Source organism: Nyctereutes procyonoides, unplaced genomic scaffold (assembly GCF_905146905.1).
Source record: "Nyctereutes procyonoides isolate TBG_1078 unplaced genomic scaffold, NYPRO_anot_genome, whole genome shotgun sequence".
Classification (NCBI taxonomy): Eukaryota; Metazoa; Chordata; class Mammalia; order Carnivora; family Canidae; genus Nyctereutes; species Nyctereutes procyonoides.
Genome location: NW_026575142.1, coordinates 10,045,681 through 10,071,078, shown reverse-complemented (window position 1 = coordinate 10,071,078; position 25,398 = coordinate 10,045,681). Strand labels below are relative to the sequence as shown.

Sequence of the window (25,398 nt, the reverse complement as noted above, 5' to 3'; positions counted from 1 at the left end):
TTATCTTTGTGTATGGTGCAAGAGAGTGGTCCAGTTTCATTCTTCTGCATGTGGATGTCCAATTTTCCCAGCACCATTTATTAAAAAGACTGTCTTTCTTCCAGTGGATCGTCTTTCCTCCTTTATCGTATATTAGTTGACCATAAAGTTCAGGGTCCACTTCTGGGTTCTCTGTTCTGTTCCATTGATCTATATGTCTGTTTTTGTGCCAGTACCACACTGTCTTGATGACCACAGCTTTGTAGTACAACCTGAAATCTGGCATTGTGATGCCCCCAGATATGGTTTTCTTTTTTAAAATTCCCCTGGCTGTTCGGGGTCCTTTCTGATTCCACACAAATCTTAAAATAATTTGTTCTAAGTCTCTGAAGAAAGTCCATGGTATTTTGATAGGGATTGCATTATACGTGTAAATTGCCCTGGGTTACATTGACATTTTCACAATATTAATTCTGCTAATCCATGAGCATGGAATATTTTTCCATCTCTTTGTGTCTTCCTCAATTTCTTTCAGAAGTGTTCTATAGTTTTTAGGGTATATTTTGAGAACCATTTGAATGGTAAATGGTTCTCCAACCTTTTATTTTCAGGTTGTAGGTGTCCTTCTGTCTAAAATGAGTCTCTTGTAGACAGCAAATAGATGGGTCCTGCTTTTTTATCCAGTCTGAAACCCTGCGCCTTTTGATGGGGTCACTAAGCCCGTTCACGTTCAGAGTTACTATTGACAGATATGAGTTTAGTGTCATCATGATATCTATTTAGTCCTTGTTTTTGTGGATTGTTCCACTGAACTTCTTCTTAAAGGGGAGTTTTAAGAGTCCCCCTTAAAATTTCTTGCAGAGCTGGTTTGGAGGTCACATATTCTTTCAGTTCCTGCCTGTCTCGGAAGCTCTTTATCTCTCCTTCCATTTTGAATGAGAGCCTTGCTGGATAAAGTATTCTTGGTTGCATGTTCTTCTCATTTAGGACCCTGAATATATCCTGCCAGCCCTTTCTGGCCTGCCAGGTCTCTGTGGAGAGGTCTGCTGTTACCCTAATATTCCTCCCCATGAAAGTCAGGGACTTCTTGTCTCTTGCTGCTTTAAGGATCTTCTCTTTATCTTTGGAATTTGCAAGCTTCACTATTAAATGTCGAGGTGTTGAACGGTTTTTATTGATTTTAGGGGGGGGGTCTCTCTATTTCCTGGATCTGAATGCCTGTTTCCCTTCCCAGATTGGGAAAGTTTTCAGCTAGGATTTGTTCAAATACATATTCTGGCCCTCTGTCCCTTTCGGCGCCCTCGGGAACCCCAATTAAGCGTAGGTTTTTCTTCCTCAGGCTGTCATTTATTTCCCTTAATCTGTCTTCATGGTCCCTTAATTGATTGTCTCTTTTTTCCTCAGTTTCCCTCTTTGCCATTAACTTGTCTTCTATGTCACTCACTCGTTCTTCCACCTCGTTAACCCTCGTCGTTAGGACTTCTAGTTTGGATTGCATCTCATTCAATTGATTTTTAATTTCTGCCTGATTGGATCTAAATTCTGCAGTCATGAAGTCTCGTGAGTCCTTAATGCTTTTTTCTAGAGCCACCAGTAGCTGTAGAATAGTGCTTCTGAATTGGCTTTCTGACATTGAAGTGTAATCCAGATTTTGTAACTCTGTGGGAGAGAGGGCTGTTTCTGATTCTTTCTTTTGAGGTGAGGTTTTCCTTCTAGTCATTTTGCTCAGTGCAGAGTGGCCAAAAACAAGTTGTATTGGAACACGGGGGAGTATCACTGGTCCGTCCAGCTGGTCTTCTGGGGGAGGGGCCTGCTGTGCTGATTTTCAGGTGTTAGCACTTGGGGGAGCTGCTCTGCCCCTGCCTGCTGCAGGGCTCAGCGGGGGTTGTTTACCCCGTGGGGCCCCAGGAGGAGCAGCCGCAGTTGCTATGGCAACTCTGGAAGCCTGGATTCAGCCTCCGCAGTAACTACGGGGCTCTCCGTCTGCAGGGCCTGGAGGCTCCGGGGCGGGGCCGCTGATGTGCTCAGCTCGGGGCAGGAGCGTCCTTGCTGTCCTGGGCCCTCCCGGCCTCTGCCTGTCCCAGGGGGAGGCCGGATCCTGGGCTGTGTCCCGGCGCCCTGTGCTCCGGGGCCTGCGCTGTTGGATTCGCGCTCCCGCCCCGCAGCCCCCTCCGCGGAGCCGCCGCCCGAGCCCCTCCGAGCTGTTCCCGGGCCCCGCCGTGCGCGCTGCAGCCCTTAGGGAGCTCGGCGCACTCTCCCGGGGCGCAGGTGTCTGTTAGTGTCCCAGGGAGCCCGAGGGCATCCCCGCCCTCCTGGGTCCTGCTCCAACTCCCTGCGAGCCCCTTTCCGCCCCCCGGGAAGGTTGGTGCAGCTCCTGCTCCTCCGGGACGGGGCTCTCCTGTCCTGGGGACACTCGCCCCGGCCTCAGCCCGGCTCCTCGCGGGGCCCCTCCCCCTCGGAGGCCTTTTGTTTCTTTATTTCTTTTTCCCCGTCTTCCTACCTTGATAGAAGCGCGAACTCTTCTCACTGTAGCATTCCAGCTGGTCTCTCTTTACATCTCAGGCCGAATTCGTAGATTTTCAGGATGGTTTGAAGGTTATCTAGGTAATTTGGTGGGGACAGGTGATTTGGGGACCCTGCTCTTCCGCCATCTTGCCCCTCCCTCCTCTCTAGGAATTTATTTTTATCTTCTAGGTTATACAATTTGTTGGCATATAATTTTTTACAATATTCTCTTATAATCCTTTGTATTTCTCTGGTGTTGGTTGTTATTCTTAAATTCTGATTTTATTTGTACTATTTATTTATTTATTTTTTTTAGATTTTGTTTATTTATTCATGAGAATACACAGGAGAGAGAGAAGCAGAGACACAGGCAGAAGGAGAAGCAGGCTCCATGTAGGGAGCCCGACGTGGGCATCGATCCCGGGTCTCCAGGATCACACCCTGGGCTACAGGCAGTGCTAAACCGCTGAGCCACCCAGGATGCCCATATTTGTATTATTTTTTTTTAGTGAAATCTAGCTAAAGATCTATGAAATTTGTTTATCTTTTCAAAGAACCAGCTATAGGGCTGGTTTAGTGGTAAAGAACTCCTTTAATTTTTGTTTGAGAAACTCTATCTTTTCTTCTATTCTGAATGTAATCTCATTGGATAGAGTGTTCTTGGTTATAGATTTTTTCCTCAATACTTTGAATACATCATTCCCCTCCTTTCTGGCCTACTAAGTTTCTGCTGAAAAATCAGCTCATAGCCTTGTAGGATTTCCCTTATACGTAACTGTTTTCTGTTGTTACTTGTTTTATTGTATTTTTGTAGTTCTTCTCTGTTCCTTTCTTTTATTTTCTTCCCTTGTGGTTTGTTGGCTTTCTTTAGTGTTATGTTTGAATTCCTTTCTTGGGGCACCTGGATGGCATAGTCAGGTAAGTGTCTGACTCTTCATTTTGACTCAGGTCATATCTCAGGGTTGTAGGATTGAACCCCATGTGGAGCTCCGCACTGCTGAGCGTGGAGGCTGCTAGGAGTTCTCTCTCTCTCTGTCTCTTACCCTCTCCTGTTGCCCCTCTCTCATTCTCACTCTCTTAAAAAAAAAAAAAAAAGAGTTCTCTTTATTTTATGTGTATCTATTCTAGGTTTTTATTTTTAGTTATCATTTAGGTTCACATGTAAAACATATGTATAGCAGTCTGTATTAAGGTGGTGGTTGTTTAAGTTTGAACCCATTCTTAAAAGCATTAAGTTTTTACTCCCTCCCACATTTTAGGTATATGATGCCATACTTTGCATATTTTTATTTTGCAGAACCCTTGACTGATTTGTGTGGATGTAATTGACTTTACTGCTTCTGTGCTTTAACCTCCATATTAGTTTTATAAGTGGTTAATCTACTTTAATTACTTGTTCACATTTGCCTGTGAATTTTTTTCCTTTCAAAATTTTCTTACTCATTATAGGTTTTCTTTCCACTCAAAGAATTCCCTTTAACATTTCTTATAAGGCTGGTTTAGTGGTGATGAACTCGTTTAACTTTTGTTTGAAAAACTCTTTATCTTTCCTTCTATTCTAAATGGTAATCTCATTGGATAGAGTGTTCTTGGTTGTACGTTTTTTTCCTTTCAGTACTTTGAATATGTCATTCCCCTCCTTTCTGGCCTATTAAGTTTCTGCTGAAAAATCAGCTCATAGCCTTGTAGGATTTCCCTTATATGTAACTGTTTTCTTTTCTCCTGTGGCTTTTAAGATTTCTTCTTTATCATTACTTTTTGCCATTAATTATGTGTCTTGGGTTCATCCTGTTAGGGACCCTCTGTGCTTCCTGGATCTGGATGTCTGTTTTCTTCCCCAGACTAGGGAAGTTTTTAGCTATTATCCCTTCAAATAAGTTTTCTACCCCCTTCTCTCTCTCTTCTCCTTCTGATATCCCTGTAATGTGAATGTTGTTACACTTGATGATGTGGGTGAGTTCCCTTAATCTATTCAGTTTTTGTTTTTGTTTTGTTTTTTCCTTTTTGCTGTTCTGCCTAGTGGCTTTCCATTATCCTGTCTTCCAGATTGTTGATCTGTTCTGCCTTGTTTAATATGCTCTCAATTTCCTTTGTGTATTTTTAATTTGTTACTCAGTTCATCTCTGACTTTTATTTTTTATTATTTTTTTTCATCTCTGACTTTTAAATATATATTTCTGTATCATTGTTTAAAGTCTCACTGACTCTCTTCTCAAGTTCAGTATCTTTATAACTTACTTTGAATTCCTTATCGGACATATAACTTATCTCCGTTTCTTTCTTTTCTTTCCTTCCTTCCTTCCTTCCTTCCTTCCTTCCTTCCTTCCTTCCTTCCTTCCTTTCCTTTCTTCTTTCTCTTCTCTTCTCTTCTCTTCTCTTCTCTTCTCTTCTCTTCTCTTCTCTTCTCTTCTCTTCTCTTCTCTCTTCCTTTTCTTTCGTGGAGCCTGTGTGGGGCTTGAATTCAGGACTCTGACATCAAGACTTGAGCTCAGATTAAGAGTCAGATGCCTAACCAACTGAGCCACCCAGGCACCCCTAACTTATCTGTATTTCATTTCGCTCTTTTGTTGTGGCTTTGTCTTCTTCTTTCATTTGGGACATATTTTTCTGTCTCCTCGTTTTGTTTAATTCTCTGTTTTTGTTTCTGTGTATTAAGAGAGTCAGCTATATCTCCTAATTCAGAAAGTAATGGCCTTATAAAGAAGAGATCCTGTGGTACCCTGCAGTTCAAAGTCCCTTGTTCATCAGAATCAGGCGCTTCAGGGGTGTCTCCTGTGTGAGTAGTGTGTGCTCTGTTTTGTGGCTGAGCCTCGTTTGCCTTCAGTCCACTTGGTTGCAGTGGGCCATTTTGCCTTTTGTGGATGCAATGGGCAGGGTTTGGTCCTAGTGGTGTTAAGGGACAAGTCTAAGGCCACTGCAAGCTTGTGGTTGGGTAGTGTCAGCAGTCCCACCTGGTGCCTGCTCTCAGCCTGGGGCTGTATTCATTCACACAGACCCGCAGGTTGCTGTCCCCACACTGTCCCTGAGAGGCTTTCATTTGTGGACAGCGTGGGCAGTTAGACCAGATAGATATGCCTTCTCCCAGTCCAGGAATAATCAGAAGGGCATATTCTGCACTGCCAGCTATAAGGTTTGCTGCTGGGACTGCAGGCTGCTCACTGGTATATAGTTTATATTTCCCTCTCCCCAGGGCAAGTCACTTTGAAGTGGCACTGGTCTCTGTTGGAGTTGCTTGCAAGGAGTGTTGGGGCAGGAGCTGCTTTGGAGAGACACCTGCTGAATGGGTTGGGTTGGGTGGGGTGAATCCAAAGGAGAACATTTACAGGGTGCCTGGTGCTAACAAGATAGAGAGTGTTCTTGCTGGTTTCTGTAAGTGTCTGGCTATCTAGGCTTGGGTAGGGGGAGAGAGATGGTGCCCACCAGCATTTTTGTTCTGGAGAAGGTTCCTAAGAATTCCTGTCCTTTTAGTGCACTTCTGATATTAATGAATAAACCCTCTTCAATATATCCAGGTGCTTTGGGATCTCTGGGGTGGCGCAGCGGTTTAGCGCCTGCCTTTGGCCCAGGGCGCGATCCTGGAGACCTGGGATCGAATCCCACATCGGGCTCCCAGTGCATGGAGCCTGCTTCTCCCTCTGCCTATGTCTCTGCCTCTCTCTCTCTCTCTCTGTGTGACTATCATAAATAAATAAAAATTAAAAAAAAAATCCAGGTGCTTTTCAAACTGCTGCTTCTATGCTGTATCTTGCTGGATTATTTGTTATGTTGGCCCTTTCAGGGTGGGGACTATTTTTTAATCTTCCTTTGGGTGTCTCCCATAGCTAAACTGGCTGATCTTTAAAGGACCTAGAGTTAAGCCCTGCTGATTTGCAAAAACTCCCTAAGTTAAGCCCCACTGGTTTTCTTTTTTTTTTTTTTTCCCACTGGTTTTCAAAGCCAAATGTTACGGAGATTTGTCTTCCAAGGGCTTCTGAACCCGGAGCGCTTAGGATGGGGTCTGATTCTTTCACTTCTCTGTGCTTGTGGTGTCCCTCCTATTTGTGGTTAGTCTCCTAAGAGGAGGGGTTGGTGGGGATAGGAGGGAGGCGTGAGCAGAAGAGATGGGGGAGCAGAGTTCGGTTATATTATGTCTCTGCTTCTCCTATCTTTTTTTTTTTCCCTCTCTCTTATCATTTTTGATGTGGAAAAGTCCATTCTGCCAATCTTTGGGTGATATTTAGTTAAGATGCCCTAGGGTTGATGTTATCTCAGTGTGTCTTTGGGATAAGGTGAGCTCAGGATCCTCCTACTTAGCCATTGTCCCAGAATCTCATCAGTTTGTTTTTCTTTGTTGACCTTTCCTGTTTCTTAAAAGTACACTCAGATAATTTATTGAGATCGTATTCAGCCTATATCACTCTTTTGAAGCAGCTCTAAAAGCCAGTGATAGCCTAATTATAAAATCCTTAGTTTTTTTCTTGACCAATTCCCAGTACTTGGTACCTAATAGTGCTTTCCTTAGCTCCCATGGTATTACACTATCTTGGTTTTCTTCCTACCCTTCTGGCCATAATTTTGCTGACTTTTTTTCCTTTTGCTTCCTAAATTTACAAATCCTTGAGATTAATTTTTAGTCTCCCTCCCCCTCCCCCCTCTCTTTTACATTTTCTTCCTTAATAATCTTATCTACTCAGATAGTATTAGCACTGTTAGGAGGAACTTTGACGTTTCTGTCAACTTTTATTTTCACATTTTAAATTATTGCTCATTTCTGACTGTCTTGGTGAATTCTTCAACCTAGTATGCATGTATAATCCTACTACTCCACTATTTCTATTTATATCTACCCTTATTTAGACACAAAGCCAAAGTGTCCGTCATAAGGCCTTGCTGAACTCCATTCTCTCTCCCTTATCCTGGCTGTTGACACATCAGATAGATTTTTCTCTATTGAGATTGTCAGAACATTTTTATTCTTCTCCCATTGACACCAATCTAGATGAAATCTTAATTGTCTCACATCTATTGTGGTCTTCCTTTATTTTTTTCCCCCTTCAAATGATTCTCCATTCCATTACCAGACCAATCTTTGTTCAGAGAAAAGTATGAGTACTTGCTATCTGCTATATTGTGCTACATTCTAACATTAAAAAATTGTTTGACAGTTCAGTAGAGCTATATAGACAGATATGTAGACGATATGACATAGTGCTATAATCAATGTAATACAGAGGGAGCCATTAATTCTTCCTGAGGAAGACAGGAAAGGCTTTATAGGAAAAGTAACTTTCGGATTGGTTCTTGATGGATAAATAGGAGTTTTCTAGAGAGAGAAGGACATTTCAGATGAGGGATATTCACATACATATGTAAGTACAAAGGCAGGCAAACATAGAGGTCATGGTGTGTATGAGGAAATGTGATGGTTTTCAGTGTGGCTAGAAGAATGTAAAGGACATCATTGTATGCTATGTTAAAGAATTGGAATTTCATCCACATTGGAAAGCAGCAAAATTTTAAAGTAGATACTGTTAGATTTTTACTTTGGTGGCAGCATGAAACATAGAAAATACTGGTTCGATCCCAAATTTGCTCCCTATTGATTATTGAAGTAATAAAGCTTAATCTCTATAATTTGGCATTCAAAGTTCTATGCTGATCTCCATGACCATCTTGCATATTCTCTATGCTTCAGCCAATTTGGGCCATTTATTAGCATGGGAAAAGTCCTTGTGTTTTTCTGCTTCTGCTTGATTATTGAATTTCTTTCATCTTCCAAAGCAGCTAAAAGTGACTTCCTCTCAGCTAGAGATAAATACTGTGTTCTCTGAGCTCTGGTAATACTTTGTGCTCCACTTGTGGCAGTCAGTGAGTGCACTGAAATCAACTTGGTAGTTAAGAAGGGTTGGAGCCAGAAGACCAAGATTTAAATCCTTGGCGTGTTGTGTACTATTTGTGTTACCCTGGGCAAGCAACTAGCTCTTTCTAACCCTTTCTTATGTTTTATTTTTTTAAATATTTTATTTATTTCCTTGAGAGAGAATATCCACAAGCAAGAGAGAGAGCGCGACTGGGGAGGAAAGGCAGCGGGAGAGGAAGAAGTGGACCCCCTGCTGAATAGGGAGCCTGATGAAGGGCTGGATCCCAGAAGCCCAGGATCATGACCTGAGCGGAAGGCAAAAGCTTAACCAACTGAGTCACCCAGGCGCCCCCTTTCTTAAGTTTTAAGTAGGAATAATAACACCTATATTATTAATCTTGCATATGTTAATGTGAAAAAGAAACCAGGTAATGACTATAAAACTCTTAGCTTTACAGTATTATGCAATATTACTACTATTGCAGTATACTGTATAGAAGGAGTAAGAAGAATCCAGTGCTGAAATAACGTCTGAAGGTGAAAATAAAAGCAATGGCAACCATGCCATTTTCATATCGAGAACAAATTTCTAATAAATACCACCTTATGCGTTAGGGAGAAAAGGAAGAACTCAACGAGTAAAGAGGATTGGCAATTTCTTGTACTGCACGGTGTGCTCATTGTCAGTACGATGCACACGGTGGTCACCATTGTGCTTCTTGTCATTTGCAAGTGTTCTCAGAGGCTCTTAGGAGTCATGGCCCCCTGCTGCCTCTACCTGGTGTGTGGCCTTGGTGAGCACATATTATTGGATTTGTTTTTTGTTTTTTTGTTTGTTAAAGATTTTATTTATTTTATTCATGAGACACAGAGGCAGAGACATAGGCAGAGGGAGAAGTAGGCTCCTGTGGGGAGTGTGATATGGGATTTGATTCCAGGATCCTGGGATCACAACCTGAGCCAAAGGAAGATGCTCAACCACTGAGCCACCCTGGTGCCCCCGTATATTTGAATTTGAATAGACATTGTGTTAAAGACAAGTTATTTGATAAACCATTGTATTAATTTTTATGCATTGTAAGCCTTTTAACATGTATAAACTAGGAAAATTTCTGTATCAGGTTGACTTTCCTGAAATTTGCCTCAGAAAGTAGTATCTCTATATAGCCTTCATCTTCCCTTATAGGATAATCCTTTGCAAAATTTGAATATAGACCTATCTACCTCTTCCGCATGTAACCAAATCTTCATTTCCTGTCTCTGCCTTTCCCGTCTTCTACATGGTGAGTTCCCTCACTTTGCCCTCGTGCTGCCTTGTTTGTTGCAGAATTCTACTCACCTCCATCCTCTCCTATAGTGCAGTGAATTTAAAGTTGTCTCCTTCTCCCCTACTAGTTCCAGTCCCTTCTGATTTTGATAGAGTTTGGGTGAGAGTAACTTGATAAACCGTTTACGTTAAGGCTTTGTATTCCTTTTTGACTATTCAGCAGATGAGGCTTCTGTGCACTTTTCCACATGCCTTAAGGCAGTGCTTACACATTTATGGTCTGTGGATGGCTGGCATCAGAATTTCCTGGTGGTTTTGTTTAAAATGTTTATATTCTGAGACTCCACCTTCAGAGATTCTAATCATTGGCTAGGTCTAGAGTGACATCCTGAACTCTGCTTTTAAAATTAGTACCCAAAGTGATTTTTATACTCCCGAGATATTTGGGAACCTCGATGGTGACTGTGATTGGGCCACGATTTTATCTTTTTTTCTCCCTCCAGACTTTGTGGGGTTCATTTTTTTCTGTGGATTTGCCAGAAACAGAGATAACAATTCCAGCTATTTGTCATTTAAAGTAGAAGGGGCTGCTTATTATTGTTATTTTTTAAGCTTTTTAAATTTATTTATTCATGAGAGATAAACAGAGGGAGGCAGAGACATAGGCAAAGGGAGACTTCCCTGTGGGGAGCCTGATGTGGGACTCCATCCCAGACTCTGGGATTGCGCCCTGAGCCAAAAGCAGCCGCTCATCCGCTGAGCCACCCAGGCATGCCTGCTTACTATTATATTAAATAGGAAAGCCCCACTTGTTATAAGCATGAATACTATGTATATCAAGCAGGCATGGATTTTAGTCTTGACTTTTCAGGGTCTTATCAAGATTATTGGGTTGTACCCTGGAAGACAGCTGAGAAAGGGAACTCAGAACCTTGGTTTCTGTTGTAAAATGGCATACAGACTTTTGGAGACATTTCTATTTTTTGGTTGTTGTTTGCAGAAATGTAAGACTGTATGAAAAACATCTTTGGTCACTTACAGATTGGTCACTATAATAAGCTTGTGATATTCCTATTTCAATTACTAGCGAGCAGGGAAGGAGCAATTAAAGTGAATTGACATTTTCCAGCTGATGGTAGACAAAGTCTGGAATTTGCTGCCTAAACTGCCATATTGATTAGACTACAAGTGGACAGTGGAGGGAGTAAAACATGAAATTTAGAGTACTCTATAGTTTTGCTATTAAGTTTTTAGAAATAATTTTGTAGGACTTGTAGACTGGATATGATATTTAAATTTATTTTAAAACGTATACATTTTAAATTAAGTTTATAATTAGGCAGTTTATAGTTTTCTCCCCTCATTAGCCCTTTATATATCTAATGGTAACTTTAATTTTTTTTTTGATCGAAGAAGTTAATAGGATTATTATTTCATTTATAGGAATTTTTTTTGTAGCAGATCTTTTCAGGGATATATTTGTTTTATTGCTCAAATGTTGTTATCTTTCTTTCTTTTTTTTTTTTTTGTTATCTTTCTCAACACTTTTTTACTTCGCTTTCAAGATTTCCTTTAGGTTTTCTGGGTCTTAAGGTAATTAAGCACACACCTGGTAATAAGGATTTTTTTTACTAATACATATTGTATTACATATGGGATTAGTTTGAATTTATGTGATACTGAGCATGGTTAGTTAGAAATCCAGCATTGAGCTTGGTTTTGGCTCAGGTCATGATCTCAGGGTCCTAAGATCAAGCCCTGCAGTGGACTCTGTGCGAGGTAGGGGTCTGCTGGATATTCTTTCAATCCTTCTCCCTCTGCCCCTGCACCTCCATGCATAGGCACACACACTCTCTCTCTCTCAAAGAAATAAGTCTCTAAAAAAAAAAAAGAAAAAATCCAGCATCGAGGCTTAAGTTTTGTACTTCAGTTTTTATTTTATTTTATTTTATTATTTTTTTAAGATTTATTTATTTATTCATTCAGAGAGAGCTAAGAGAGAGGCAGAGACACAGGCAGAGGGAGAAGCAGGCTCCATGCAGGGAGCCCGACATGGGACTTGATCCCTGGTCTCCAGGATCACACCCCAGGCTGCAGGCGGCGCTAAACTGCTGCGCCACCGAGGCTGCTCAGTTTTTATTTTTCTAAAAGCTCTAAGATCATATTATCTTTTTCCAGAGAGATAAAAATTTGATTTTTATCTGAACTAAGTTGTGAAGTATTTTTATTATAATTTTGATTATTGGAATTATATTGGAGAAATTTCTTTTTTTTTAGTTATCACTTAGCCAATTTTTTTTATTGCCAAATCAAAATAAAATCATGGTAAAGCATATTTTTCTTTTCCATATTTTCTAGAAAATAGAAATAGTAATGGTAGAAACCATGCATTTATATCAGGATGCTTGCAATTTATTATTAGAGGAGTAGTAGTCTATGTATATGCAGAGACTTAAAAGTGAATATCTCCCATTTTAAGAAAATACCTCTGGTTTCTATAATAATAATGTTAAGTCTAAATATTTCAGTTAAAAATTGTGCAAACAGCACGGGGAAATGCAGGCTATGGAGTGTGTATATCATGGGAGAATGCTGCCACCTGGTGTGTACATGATGCTATCTTATGTCTCCGTTGGCTTTTGTTACGCCAGCTGATAATACAAAGGGCTTTCTTCACCATTTGGTAATATGGTTAGATGAGTAAATGTGTAAAACATTTATTTTTTTCATTTTTCATGTAGTAAAATCAATCCAACTTTTCTTTTTTCTTGGCAGAAGAAAGGTCTCGTATTTTGAAGATATTAAATCTGGTGTCATTAGCTCTGAGAATTGGAAAGTCTGAGGGATCAGTGTGGTTAATTATCTCTGGGATTAGCAGAAAAATGAATCCTTTTATTTGAATCTTATGGAATGTTGATGATTCTTTGATCATTCTTCATTTCAGTGCTTTCCATGCTTTGGGATCATTATTCTGAATGCCAGAATTCATTATACTATAGATAAAGGAAGTAAGGGCATGGGGCTTACTGACACAGCCATAGTCCTTGATTTTTAAATGTCAAGTGCAGAAGAATGACTATAATAATAACATGTAATAGTGCTTTGAAAAATATTGATGTCATGCAAAAAGTATCCATTAAATCATTTTGGTTACTTGAGGGCATGACTTAGTGCGTTTCAGATATTACCTCTCACAAAACTGAGGGTTCACTTTCAGATGCTCACAACTAGCTTAGCTGTGTAATCATGATTGCTTCTCTGGGCGTAAGTTTCTTCATCTGAAAAATGAGCAGTTGAACTGAGTGATTTCTAAGGATCTTTTTTAGCTTTAAAATTCTAATGACTATAAAGTTTTATTCTTAACTTTTAAAATGTTAATGCTATAATGCCCTTCAAGTAACTTCTTATATTCTTCTGCATAAGAAATTATTTTTAAAGTTTAATGTAATCACATAGTTGTATTTAACTGTCATAAAGTATATTAGTAATTTGAGGGGATGCCTGTGTACAGAAGTTTAAAACCAGAGACCTTGGAAATTTGCCTACTTTTTATTTAATATGTGAGGTACTTGAAGATACCAGAAGGCTAGTTTTGGAGTAACCTAGATTTTAAATATACACTATTTTAAGCAACATAACACTATTGGGGCGGAGGGGAGCACAAATGGATTCCAAATGCCTACATTTCAACTTCTGGGAAGGCTCCAAAATTTGGTATAAGTATGATAATGGTATATAAATGGTAATGGTATAAGTATCATAGGCAGAATTTTCTAATTGAGATGATAAGATTAAAAAAAAAAACACAAAACCACCTTTAGTCTATAGTTGAAAACTTGAGAATTCTTTAGGTTATTACCCAACTGAAAAGTTAAGGCCAGTGATTCTTCAGAATGTAAATCTCTTCATTTTTGAGTGCACAGCAGCAGATATTTCCTGCTTCCCTTGATTCATTTTTCTTGTGCAGTGCTAAGAGTGAACACATGTAATCAGGTTTCACTTTTTACTTTGAGGCCATATGGAAATAATTTTTTAAAATTCTGAGCATAATTTTAAAGAAAATGATTCTTGTTGTTAAGCTATGTAAACATGCCAAATTCAACATCTGTACTGAAATAATTTCCCAGTGCCTAGTGATTGTAATGCCAAAGCAGAATGACTATATTGATATTTTTGCATTTATATTAACACCAAACTATTTTGTACAGACTTCATGACAAATGTTTAAATTCGCCAATAAAATGCATTTCACAAATAAAAATTTATGCATATAAAACATAAAGTAAAAATGTTAATTAGAATGTGCATATCATCCTCATGTAAACTATTATGGAAATACAAAATATTAAGTAAATTATACTTCATAAAAGGAAGAGAATTTAATTATGAAAAAAAGTGAAGTGGATGATAACTTAATCAATTTTAGGAAATGTAATCTAAAGAAAATGGGAAGTCAGATTTTCCAAAAGCTCTCTTCTAAGAACCTCCCTCTTCAATGAGGTAGGAATGTGAAATCAGAAGTAAACATTGGGTGATAATTCACAGCAGGCTCACCTACAAATCCAGTCTCTGGATTGATACTCTTGAGATATTTTTGAATACTTTGTTTTTGTATAGGGATCAAGTTTTTATGATAACAAACTAGTTTTTTTGTTTTGTTTTGTTTTTGTTAACAAACTAGTTTTAAAGAGCATGCCCAGTTTTTTTTTCCTTACTTTTATGTATGTATGGAGACCAATTAATGACCTGTACTTGGTTCAGTTGTGTTATGTTGTTAGCGTTGTACTTGTGAAAAGTCTTTGAATTGGATGAAGTATTATGATTGTAATAAAAAATTTGCTTGTCAGTTGTTGTGTTCTTCCTTGGGAATTACGGAGAATTAGAATGCTTTCTAAAGAATAAATCTTTATTTTGACATTTAAAAAAATTGAGATATAATTGACATGTAATTAATTTCAGATGTATAATAATGATTCAAAATCTGTATATATTGTGAAAAAATCACCACAATAAGTCTGGTTAACATCTATCTATCTCCACACATATTTACATATTTTTTCTTGTGATCTATTTTGAAATTCTAATGCAGCAAATAACTTTCTATATAGAGAAGAGTTTTTTTCAAGTAATTTCATGATAGGCTGCATAATTGAATTTGCAATAAAATTTGTTGCCCCGATATGCTAGGGCACTATGCTGAACCATGTACTAAATGCTGACAGACTGCTTCAGCATGATCGCTTGTTGTGTTCTGCACAGGCCTAGACCTATCTTTTCTTATGTAATGTTCAAAATTTAAGGAGTCATCGATTCTGACGAAAACAATTATTAAGACAATGAAATACTAGCATTTTGGAAATGAAAATGTAGTTTTAGGGTATTAAAAACTGGTGTAGTCGTTAACTTAATATGTAGGTCAAGGTAGAAATTGGTAGTTCCATGGAAGTTGGTGGGTTTAGAAGGTTTGTAAACCTGGCTCTCAGATTTTTAAATCTTTTTAATTAAATGTCTACTACTAGGAGTATCATTACTAATGAACTTACTCTGTAAACTGGTCATTTTTCTAATATATACACAATTTGGGTTTTTAAAAAAGATTTTATTTATTCATGAGATACAGAGAGAGAGACACAGGCACAGGGAGAAACAGGCCACCTGCAGGGAGCCTGACATGGGACTCGATCCCGGGACTCTGGGGTTCCCTCCGTAAGCTGAAGGCAGACCCTTAACCACTGAGCCACCCAGGCGTCCTGCAAAAATTTGCTTGTTGTTCAAGTTTTATTTTAATTGCAGAGTTTTTTAGTCCATCCTATAATGTAAACTAATAACGTACAAATTGATGCATATTTATACTCTATATTTTTCTCTTTTGTTCCTTTGTTTTCCTTTGAATGCATTAAATTTAATAGTTGTTGCCCTTCATGAAGCAGGTGCTGCTCATCAGAGTGATTCTGTATTTAAAAATAAAGACATTTTGATATATATTCTATTTAAACTAATGTATTATTAGTAGGATAGGTCTTTTAAATGATAGTGAAAGTTAATGTCAATGATATGCTGTTCAATTTTGAGATGTTTAGCCTAGGTCTAACATATTTTTTTTTATTATTATTAGGCAAGAAGTTATGAAATGGAATGGATGGGGATATAATGATTCCAAGTTCTTCTTCAATAAGAAAGGCCAAGTTGAGTTGACTGGGAAAAGGTAACTAGTTGGTTTATTATTTTGTTCCTTTTTTCTTTTTTCTATAAAAAATTTTAAACATAAATAACAAACATTATCATGTTAAATAGAAGACATACATAAAAATTTCCTCCTTCGATTTAAAATTATCAATGTTTTGACATAATTGCTCCTTCTTTTGTCTGTAATATTTTAAATTCTGGCATTGTCACATCACTTCTAAATATTTACATATGTCTCCTTTAAAAATATAAGGACCTAATATTAGCTAATCATAATAATACCATTATCACACTCCCCAAAATAAGAGAAATTTTGTATCTGATTATCGAGTCCACATTTCACTGGTTATCTAAAAAATGTTATTTTATAGGTAGTTTGTTTGAGTCAGGATCCAAAAAGGCCTCATTGACTTGTTTAAAGTAACTCCATGTTTAGGAATGGGAATTTACTATTGGGTGTGGGTTATTTTGGAAGGTGGACAATTTTAGGTCTTTGTGAATATAAATAGTATTTTTAAAATTAGTTTTCTGAGATATATTAGGGAAGAAGTAATTAAGAAAGCAATTATAAAAAAAAAGAAAAAGCAATTATTTGTGTGATAACCTTCACATTTCTGAAATATTTTTGGTAATGTGTGGATAAGAATTTTAAAGAATATTTGTATTGTACTGTTCCAGATGCAGATAGAATTGTAAAGTAAGTTCTTAGTTGATTTTAAGAACTGATTCTGCCAAAGGTGATGTTTTGGATGGTTTGTTTTTTTGAATTTTGGTAATAACTTTTGAAAGGATAGTATTTGCGAACACGTTAAGATTTGAATGCTACCTCTATAAATTAAAAATTGAGAGTAGGTGAAAAATTAGATCAAATATAGTTTGAATCTATTCCAGTATTTTGCTTTGTTTTTTTTTTTTTATTAATTTTTTTTTTTTTTTTTTTTATTTATTTATGATAGGCACACAGTGAGAGAGAGAGAGGCAGAGACACAGGCAGAGGGAGAAGCAGGCTCCATGCACCGGGAGCCCGACATGGGATTCGATCCCGGGTCTCCAGGATCGCGCCCTGGGCCAAAGGCAGGCGCCAAACCACTGCGCCACCCAGGGATCCCCAGTATTTTGCTTTGACTTAATATCTGTTAGGCATTAATATGCTTAGGTTAATATTTTTAAAACTTATATGGCATGTCAACATATTGCAATATCAGGAAGAAAAGTTTTATTCCTTTGGGGAAAGTCTTTTTTTGCAACATAATCATTCCAGTTTTCTGGGTTAAATATACTTTATACCTGAAATAAAACTTCAGGGGTAGTAATTAGGAACCAATTATAATAAAGGTGTGAAATGTACATTTCTCTTTAGTAGTATTAGAAAAACAAATATTCTCATTCCTATCATTAAGTGTGACTGAGCACGATGTTGGTGGAGGCTTACCTGAGAAATTGTAATTCAGGTAGAAAGAATTTCTGGTTAAAATTAAGTTTACCAGTGTTCTAAATGTTGAATGTTTTGTGTTTTAAATGGAATAATGTCTAATATAGTAGAAACTTGTCTTTGTAGAAACTGGCTTTGCAAAATCTCCTGAGGGGAGGAGAAGTAAATCTTCTGAACTTAGAAAATCAGTTTCCTCTCCTCTTAGACATTGTCTTCATTTCTTTCCCTCTTTGGACCTTGAAAGCATTGCATCTTTATTCTGTTGGAGGGGAAAAATGGTCATTTGTGCACAGTGCTATTGAAAGCATTAGACACCTACTGATTTCTGTAGGTACTATAGGCTGTTTAGTGGTTTGTGTTAGAAGTGTATATGTGCAAAATGATCAGTCACAGAAAATTTCACAAATCATTATATTTTAGTGGTGCCATGGGTTCAGAGTCTGGTTTTTATTTTAGGTGTTCTGGCACTAGATTTGTCCATTTTCACAGAGAGGATCAGGTTGTAGAAGTCTGACACATGTGCCAGATATACTTATTAAAAAAACATTAGAACCTCATATATTCATTTATGTTTAAATTATTCCTTTTTCCTTGTATAGAGCACTTGTTACTGCCCTTCATCATATTAAGATACATAGAACATAAAATTTGTAATTTAGATATTTGGACAGCATAGATTCAGAGCAAAGGGGATTCAGTGGTCTTAAAAGAGATTTTTTTTTTAAAAGAGATTTTTATCCAGGTTGTAATAGAACCAAAGAACGTATTTGTTTGGCTTCTGATTTTGGAAGATTGCTGCTGCTGCCACTTTAACCAGAATTAGTCCTTAAAGGCTTCATTTCTTTGCATTAACTCCTGAGTTAGATCCGGTGGGAGAAAAGGGAAGAGAATGGGGTATGTCTGACTAGCAGAGCCTACAAGTGAGACCGATAAGGTGGATGTCAGGCACGTTTGCTTTAGTGGAAGGTATAGCCTTTGCTTTTCACTAAGACTAATCTAGAGGGTAATTCTCCAGATACAGAAATAGAATTTAAATGCTCTAGGATTAAATATGTGCTACATAAACTATTTAATAACTAAAACCAATAACTAAATAGTATTCAGTTCCCATTTTAGTGCTTTCAGAAGTACCATTACCTTGTCACAGACAGGATAATAAACTGGATGGAATTGGATCATAGCTTTCTGTAAATCTAGTCTAGCCTCCCAGGGATAATGGTTGAATTCATAGATTTCTTCAGTTTTTATCAGAAAACATCGTTCTATAGCTATTATTTGAGCTCCTACTGAATTATCTTAAAATAACCATTAAGATGGATAGTGATATTTTCTCAAAAAGAATTAGGGGTTTGAGGATGAGAGAGGTTAAATACCTTACTTGAGGTCACTCGCTCAGTGGGAAATTGGGATTAAAACCCAAGTGTTTTTAAGCTTTGGTCTTGTGCTGTTTCTGTTGTACTGGGCTTCTGCAGATAACTATATTCACCCGTTGTATTGGTCTTGTTTTCTCTCCAAACTCTGAGAGCACTTTATAGTAGCATTCCACCTACTGAGAAGAGTTAGTCATATGGTAAAAAAAATTACCCCATGACAGAAATTCCTATTTTTCCCGTGAAAGGCACAGCGCAGAAGCAAAAGAAGGTTGTGATATTCTTAAAAGAGAAAGTGGAAAAAAAAAGAGAAAGTGGAATTTATGACTGACTATAAAGGATGAGTTCCAAGAAAACACTGATTAGGCTGAATGGTATTAATTCACCATTTTGTATTAATAATATTAGATTGTGAAGACAATTTTTGGAATTCTTTCTAAAGGCTTTTTGTTCTGGCATTGTAGTGGACTGAACAAATCACAGACCTTTTGTTTTCTCTAAGTGCATAGAAAACATGAATAAAATGTCCTAAGAAAGAAGTAAAACAGGGCTGGGGAAAAAGAGGAATTCTTAGGTACCAGAAACCAAGAGTGAGTTTCAATGAGAATTTATGGAGGTTCCCTTATTTCTTTTTTTTTTTTATCTTTATTTATTTATGATAGTCACACACAGAGAGAGAGAGAGAGGCAGAGACACAGGCAGAGGGAGAAGCAGGCTCCATGCACCGGGAGCCCGACGTGGGATTCGATCCCGGGTCTCCAGGATCACGCCCTGGGCCAAAGGCAGGCGCCAAACTGCTGCGCCACCCAGGGATCTCGGTTCCCTTATCTCTGATCCAAAGACATTGAAAAGATAAATTCTTTTTTTTTTTTTTTTTTTTTAAAGATTTTATTTATTTAGTCATGAGAAACAGAGGAGAGAGAGACAGAGAGACACAGGCAGAGGGAGAAGCGGGCTCCATGCAGGGAGCCCGACGTGGGACTCGATCCTGGATCTCCAGGATCACGACCTGGGCTGAAGGCGGCGCTAAACCGCTGAGCCACCCAGGCTGCCCGAAAAGATAAATTCTTATAAGCAGTGTGGTTGACTGTGTATATGTGTGTAACACTGGCATTTCAAATCCAGCCATTAAATTAGTATATATGCTGCTGAAGTGAGCACTCCAGCCATTAAATTAGAAGCAGTTATTGTAAACTGTTACAGATCTTTGGGAAAAATTGGGAATTTTTTCCTGAATGGGGTCTTATATTCTAAACATATTTGTAGTTTGTCAGTTTATAAGTCCCTAGATTTTATTATCTTGCCATTCTTTCTCCTTCTAGATATTGATGAATTGAGTCCTCCTGGGTTTAAGCAGCAGGAGATCGTACTTCAGAGCTAATGCTGTATATTACTACAAACTAAAATTTTTCAACAGTGTCATTATTGAATTTAACATTAATTGGTGCTTACAAAGTGCAAAGTTAGTGTTTAAATTGAGAGAATTTGTTTGGATTTGTTGTACTTTATATTTCTGTGGCATAATTTTTCATTAAAAATTTTGCCTGATTATAAAAAGATTTTTAAATTTCTTAGCAGTTGTGGAACTCACTCTGAGGATAGATGTTGTATCTACTAATATTTTGCTGCCTCTGTGCAGTGCCACAGAGTGAAAGTACTTTGTCTTTAGTCACAGTAAATTCTGATGTGAACCTGCTTCTTGAATATTTATGTTCTCAGAATTTTTTTTCCACAAAGAAAGGGATCACAAAGTGATTTCTTTGGTCCTGAAAACTTCCCCTGGTTCTGTATCTTCTACAATATAGTTTAATTCTGTCCTGAGGGAAGGTGGTGAGTTGATCCCACCTTATATTTTACAATGAGAACCATTTCTTAAAATTCTCAAATTTATCTTCAGTCATGATTAAAGATCTGTTCAGGAGTCACCCTTTTTCAATAACTGGAATAGGCTTTCTTCTTATCACATTCCTGGCAAAAGTTGTGTGTTTCCTGCCTATATAGTCATCCTACCAATTAAGTGTGTTTGTAGCTTGGACTAAACTAGGTTGTAACTTAATTTCTTTTTTTGTTTTTTTAGGTTGTAAGTTTCTTAAGAGCTTAAGTTATAATACCAATTCTCTGTGTCCTGCAATGCTCAGTACAGTCTTGAGTGTTAAATGATGTTTATAGTTCTGAATATAAATCTAAATTATTTTACTGTAATGTAATATTCAAGTTATTCCATGGCTGTTTCTTAAGTTAAATACTTCTAATTCCTTACTTTTCTTATAATGTTTGTTTTCAGTCCATTTACTTCCTTGACTTCAAAGTTTGCATTTTTGCTTTATGATACTTTATGAGATTTTTGGAGCCCTTGGCAGTATGCTAGGCTTTATGATAATTAAGTTAGGCTTCCTTTACTGTTTTTCAAATCCTAGGACATCAGATGCAAGAAAAAGTACAGTTGAAACAGTTGAAAAGTTTACATTCTGACATGAAACTCCTTGAACTGCATGTTTTGTGCTGGAATTGTAGATAATGGAGCAAAGTCTTTTTTTTTTTTTTTTTTAAGAAACATAGTTTTCTTTTTAAAAGATTTTCTTTATCTGTTTGAGAGAAAGAGAGGAAGTGAGAGCTTCCGTGCACATGCACACGCTTGCGCACAGGCAGGGGTTAGGAAGAGAGAGGGAGAAGCAAGCTCCCCGCTGAGCAGGAAGCCTAATGGGGGGGTTCAATCTCAGGATCCTAAGATCATGATCCGAGCTGAGGGCAGATGCTTAACGGACTGAACCACCCACCTGGGCACCCTGATGAGGGAGCAAAGTCTTAACTCAATATTCTGTCATGCAAGATACTTCTTCAAAGTCTGAAATATTGGGGACCCCGGGTGGCTCAGCGGTTTAGCGCCGCCTTCAGTCCAGGGCGTGACCCCGGGGTCCTGGAATCGAGTCCCGCATCAGGCTCCCTGCATGGAGCCTGCTTCTCCCTCTGCCTGTGTCTTTGCCTCTCTCTCTGTGTCTCTCATGAATAAATAAATAAAATCTTAAAAAGAAAAAAAGACTCTTTCGTCCTCCCTTGCCCCTCCCTCCTCTCTAAAATAAATAAATCTTTATTTTTATTTTTTAAAATAAATCTTTAAAAAAGAAAACCTGAAATACTGTGCATTCAGATATGAAAATATATTGTTTGTCTTAATGACAGAATGTAATTTTAAATTTTATACATGACAGTAACACCAACTCTATTAATTCAAGTATCTTGAAGGTGGTCACCTTTTTGTTTTATGGATAATATTATTTGTGAATTAAGGGATTCAAAAAGGTCTGAGTATGATTCTATCACGAATATCAAGGATCTAATATATTTTATGGAGACCTAAATTAATTGTACATTTAACATATAAAGACCCAGTATTAAAACCTAATAGTTCCAATTTAGTCTTTTGTAGGATATTACTAACACACAGTGGCATATCTGTTAATAACTAGCTTTCCAGAATTTGTACTTTTACTTCAGTTGAAATAAAGAAGATTTTATATGCTGAATGACTATAGTTGTTTTAGTTATGAGTCTTATATTCTCTTTCATTCCAGTTTCTTTAGATTTATGAAAAAGATATTATAGTACTTCAAAAATACCACTTCAGTTTGATTTTTTAGCACCTGACTTTTAGCACATTTTTTAACAGACTTTTTTAAAACGTGTGTTCTTCATGTTTTTTCATTTCTGCTATCATTTTTGTTTTATTAATGTTTAAAGATTGATTTGACAATTGTAGATAGAATTTTTGTTGTATAATTTGAAGTTAACATAAGGAGTGACACCCACTCAGCCTGTGACAAAACGAGTACTTTTGTCACTTCCAGTTAAATTTCTTTGGATGGGGCCTAATACCAGGTTTTTAAATATTGAATTCTGGATTATTATAAACACATACTTAATTTTGGTACAGAGTTATATATTACCCAATGGCTTTTAAATTTTCTGTTTCTGTGAAATGAAAGTAATCTTTTCAGGCTAGTTGCTAAATGCTTTGCTGTTATTCGAGCTTTGATGAAAGGAATGGGAAATAACCTTGAGCAAACATTACACTCTGAACTTTTTAATAACTTGCCTCACGTAGATGTTAAGACCAATTTATAGTCCATTCTGATTTGTTATAAGTATTAGTTTATTATTTTTTAAATTGTTTTTTTGATCAGTAATGGTTAAAGACTACTAGAGTATTTCTTCTTTTCTCCATTTAAACACACAAACACAGAAATAAAGATTGGTATAGGATCACTTACTTAAACTATCATCTTAGAAAAAAATTAATTTTGATGTTACTTCATATCAGATACAGAGATCAATTCCAGATAGATTGTGGACCTAAAACTGTAAGATTGTGAGAAAAAAAAATGTATATATATATATATATTTTTTTTAAATTTTTATTTATTTATGATAGAGAGAGAGAGAGAGAGAGAGAGAGGTAGAGACACAGGCAGAGGGAGAAGCAGGCTCCATGCACCGGGAGCCCGACGTGGGATTCGATCCCGGGTCTCCAGGATCGCGCCCTGGGCCAAAGGCAGGCGCTAAACCGCTGCGCCACCCAGGGGTCCCGTGAGAAAAATATATTGAATGTCTTTCTGAATTTGAGGTTGTCAAAAAGCAGAGAACAAAGTGTTAACTTCTGTAAAGGAAAAAAAAAAGAATTAGATAATACTAAAATGTAAAAATTCTTTTCATCAAAAGAGTCTTTTAAGAAAATGAAAAACAAATTATAGAGCAAGAGGAAATATTTATTTAATACATGCTTCCTTGATTTCAGAATATATAAATAATTCTTATACATTGATGAGAAAACAATAGTAACTCAATAGGAAAATGAGCAAAAGATGAACTGGCATTGAAAACAATAGCCAAATGGACAATAGATATATAAATAGAAACTAACCCATAGGCAACCAATGAAATTCAAATTAAAATGGTTAAGAGATTATCAGTAGAATGTTTTGCATTAAAAAGAACTACAGCACCAAAGGTAGGGAGGATGTGGAGTAAGTCTGTGTCATTGTTAGTTGTAAGCATGTTGAAAAACGAATCTATTGACATCTAAAGTTGAACATATACATAGACTATTGCCTGGAAATTCCACTCTAGCTATATAACCATCAGAAAAATGTGATATATTCTTCAGAAAACAAGTTCAAGAATGTCCCTGCATGCCCCCAAAACTAGACACTATTGTCTATCACTATACAGTGGGTAAAGAAACTGCTATATTCACACAATGGAATTAAGCCGTGGAAATGAATGAATTGTAACAATATGTATCAACATAGATGAATCTCACAAATATAATATTTGAGCAAAAGAGCTAACACAAGAGTACATTTTGTATGATTTCATTTATATGAAGTTCAAAATTACCCTGTAATGTTAACAGTCAGGATAATGGTTCCTTTGGTGTGAGGAGTGATGGAGCATGGAGGAGCATGGAGGAGAGTGTTTCTGGGGTGCTGGTAAATGTTCTATTTCTGGATCTGAATGCTGATTACATGGGAGGTCTACTTCGTAAAATTTCATTCAGCTATACGCTTTTTTGTCTATATCTTTGTACTTTAGTATTTTATAAGTAAAATATTTATAAAATCAAAAATAAAACAGCTATAATGTACTTTTATTTGGCTGTCTCATCATTTTGTTGGGGGAGTAGAGAAGTTGCAAGAACATTATAGTAAAAAAGAATTACTGAATGTATAGGTATCATGATTTTATAAATGCAAAAAGAATTTTAGGATAATGATCTCTCTTGGAATGGTGGTAAAGGAAGAATCAGACTAAAGGCAGTGTCTTATAGTGGTTGAAAGCACAGACTGACACATTATTTATTACCTGATTCAGATTCTGGTTTTGTCAATTACTAGCTGTGTGACCTTGATTAAGTTACTTAACTTACCATCTTAATTTCTGTGCTTTACCTTCCTCATCTATAAAATAGGGATAATAGGGATCCCTGGGTGGCGCAGCGGTTTGGCGCCTGCCTTTGGCCCAGGGTGTGATCCTGGAGACCCGGGATCGAATCCCACATCGGGCTCCCGGTGCATGGAGCCTGCTTCTCCCTCTGCCTGTGTCTCTGCCTCTCTCTCTCTCTGTGACTATCATAAATAAATAAAAATTTAAAAAAAAAATAAATAAAATAGGGATAATAGCACTAATCTCATAACATTACTATAAGTTAATATACATAAAACACTTAGAACAATGCCTGGCACATGATAATGCTGTATATTTATTTAAATCAAAAGTTTAAAATACAGTTTTAAATACACATTTAAAATGTTTTGGTCTTTTCAGAGAGCTATTAGTGCTCTTATAACACATTGGATCATTATTGTTTGCATATCAGCCATCTTCACTACACTAATACTTATTTTATCTGTTTTTTTTTTTTTTTTAAGATTATTTATTTATTTATTCATGAGAGACACAGGCAGAGGGAGAAGCAGGCTCCAGGCAGGGAGCCTGATGTGGGACTCGATCCCTGGACTCCAGGATCATGCCCTGGGCTGAAGGCAGGCGCTAAACCACTAAGCCACCCAGGGATCCCCTTTATCTGTTTTTTTTTTTTTTATCATACTTCTTGCTATTTAATATTTTGCCATCTCTGACAACTATTTCCAAAACCGAAAAGCTGGATTTCTAAGCACTTGAGGTTTCTGCATCAATCTTCCCATATATATATATATATGGATTTCTTGTGTTTATAAAACAGTGCTCATGTTTCATATAAACTATTTAAATAAGGATTGGGATGGAAAATGTAGGAAATGAAATCTGCGTAGCGTAGTTTTTT

At 37.2% G+C, this 25,398-nt stretch overlaps 1 protein-coding gene across 2 annotated transcripts in view; it reads left to right on the top strand.

The window, feature by feature from the left end:
- Positions 1–25,398, top strand: part of AGPS (alkylglycerone phosphate synthase) — a 189,268-nt gene that overhangs the window by 68,946 nt on the left and 94,924 nt on the right. For both annotated transcript variants that reach the window (XM_055308082.1, XM_055308081.1), the window contains exon 2: positions 15,706–15,795. In XM_055308082.1, coding sequence (XP_055164057.1) covers positions 15,716–15,795 — 80 coding nt within the window. In that variant the 5' untranslated portion in view covers positions 15,706–15,715. The remainder of the gene's footprint in view (positions 1–15,705; positions 15,796–25,398) is intronic.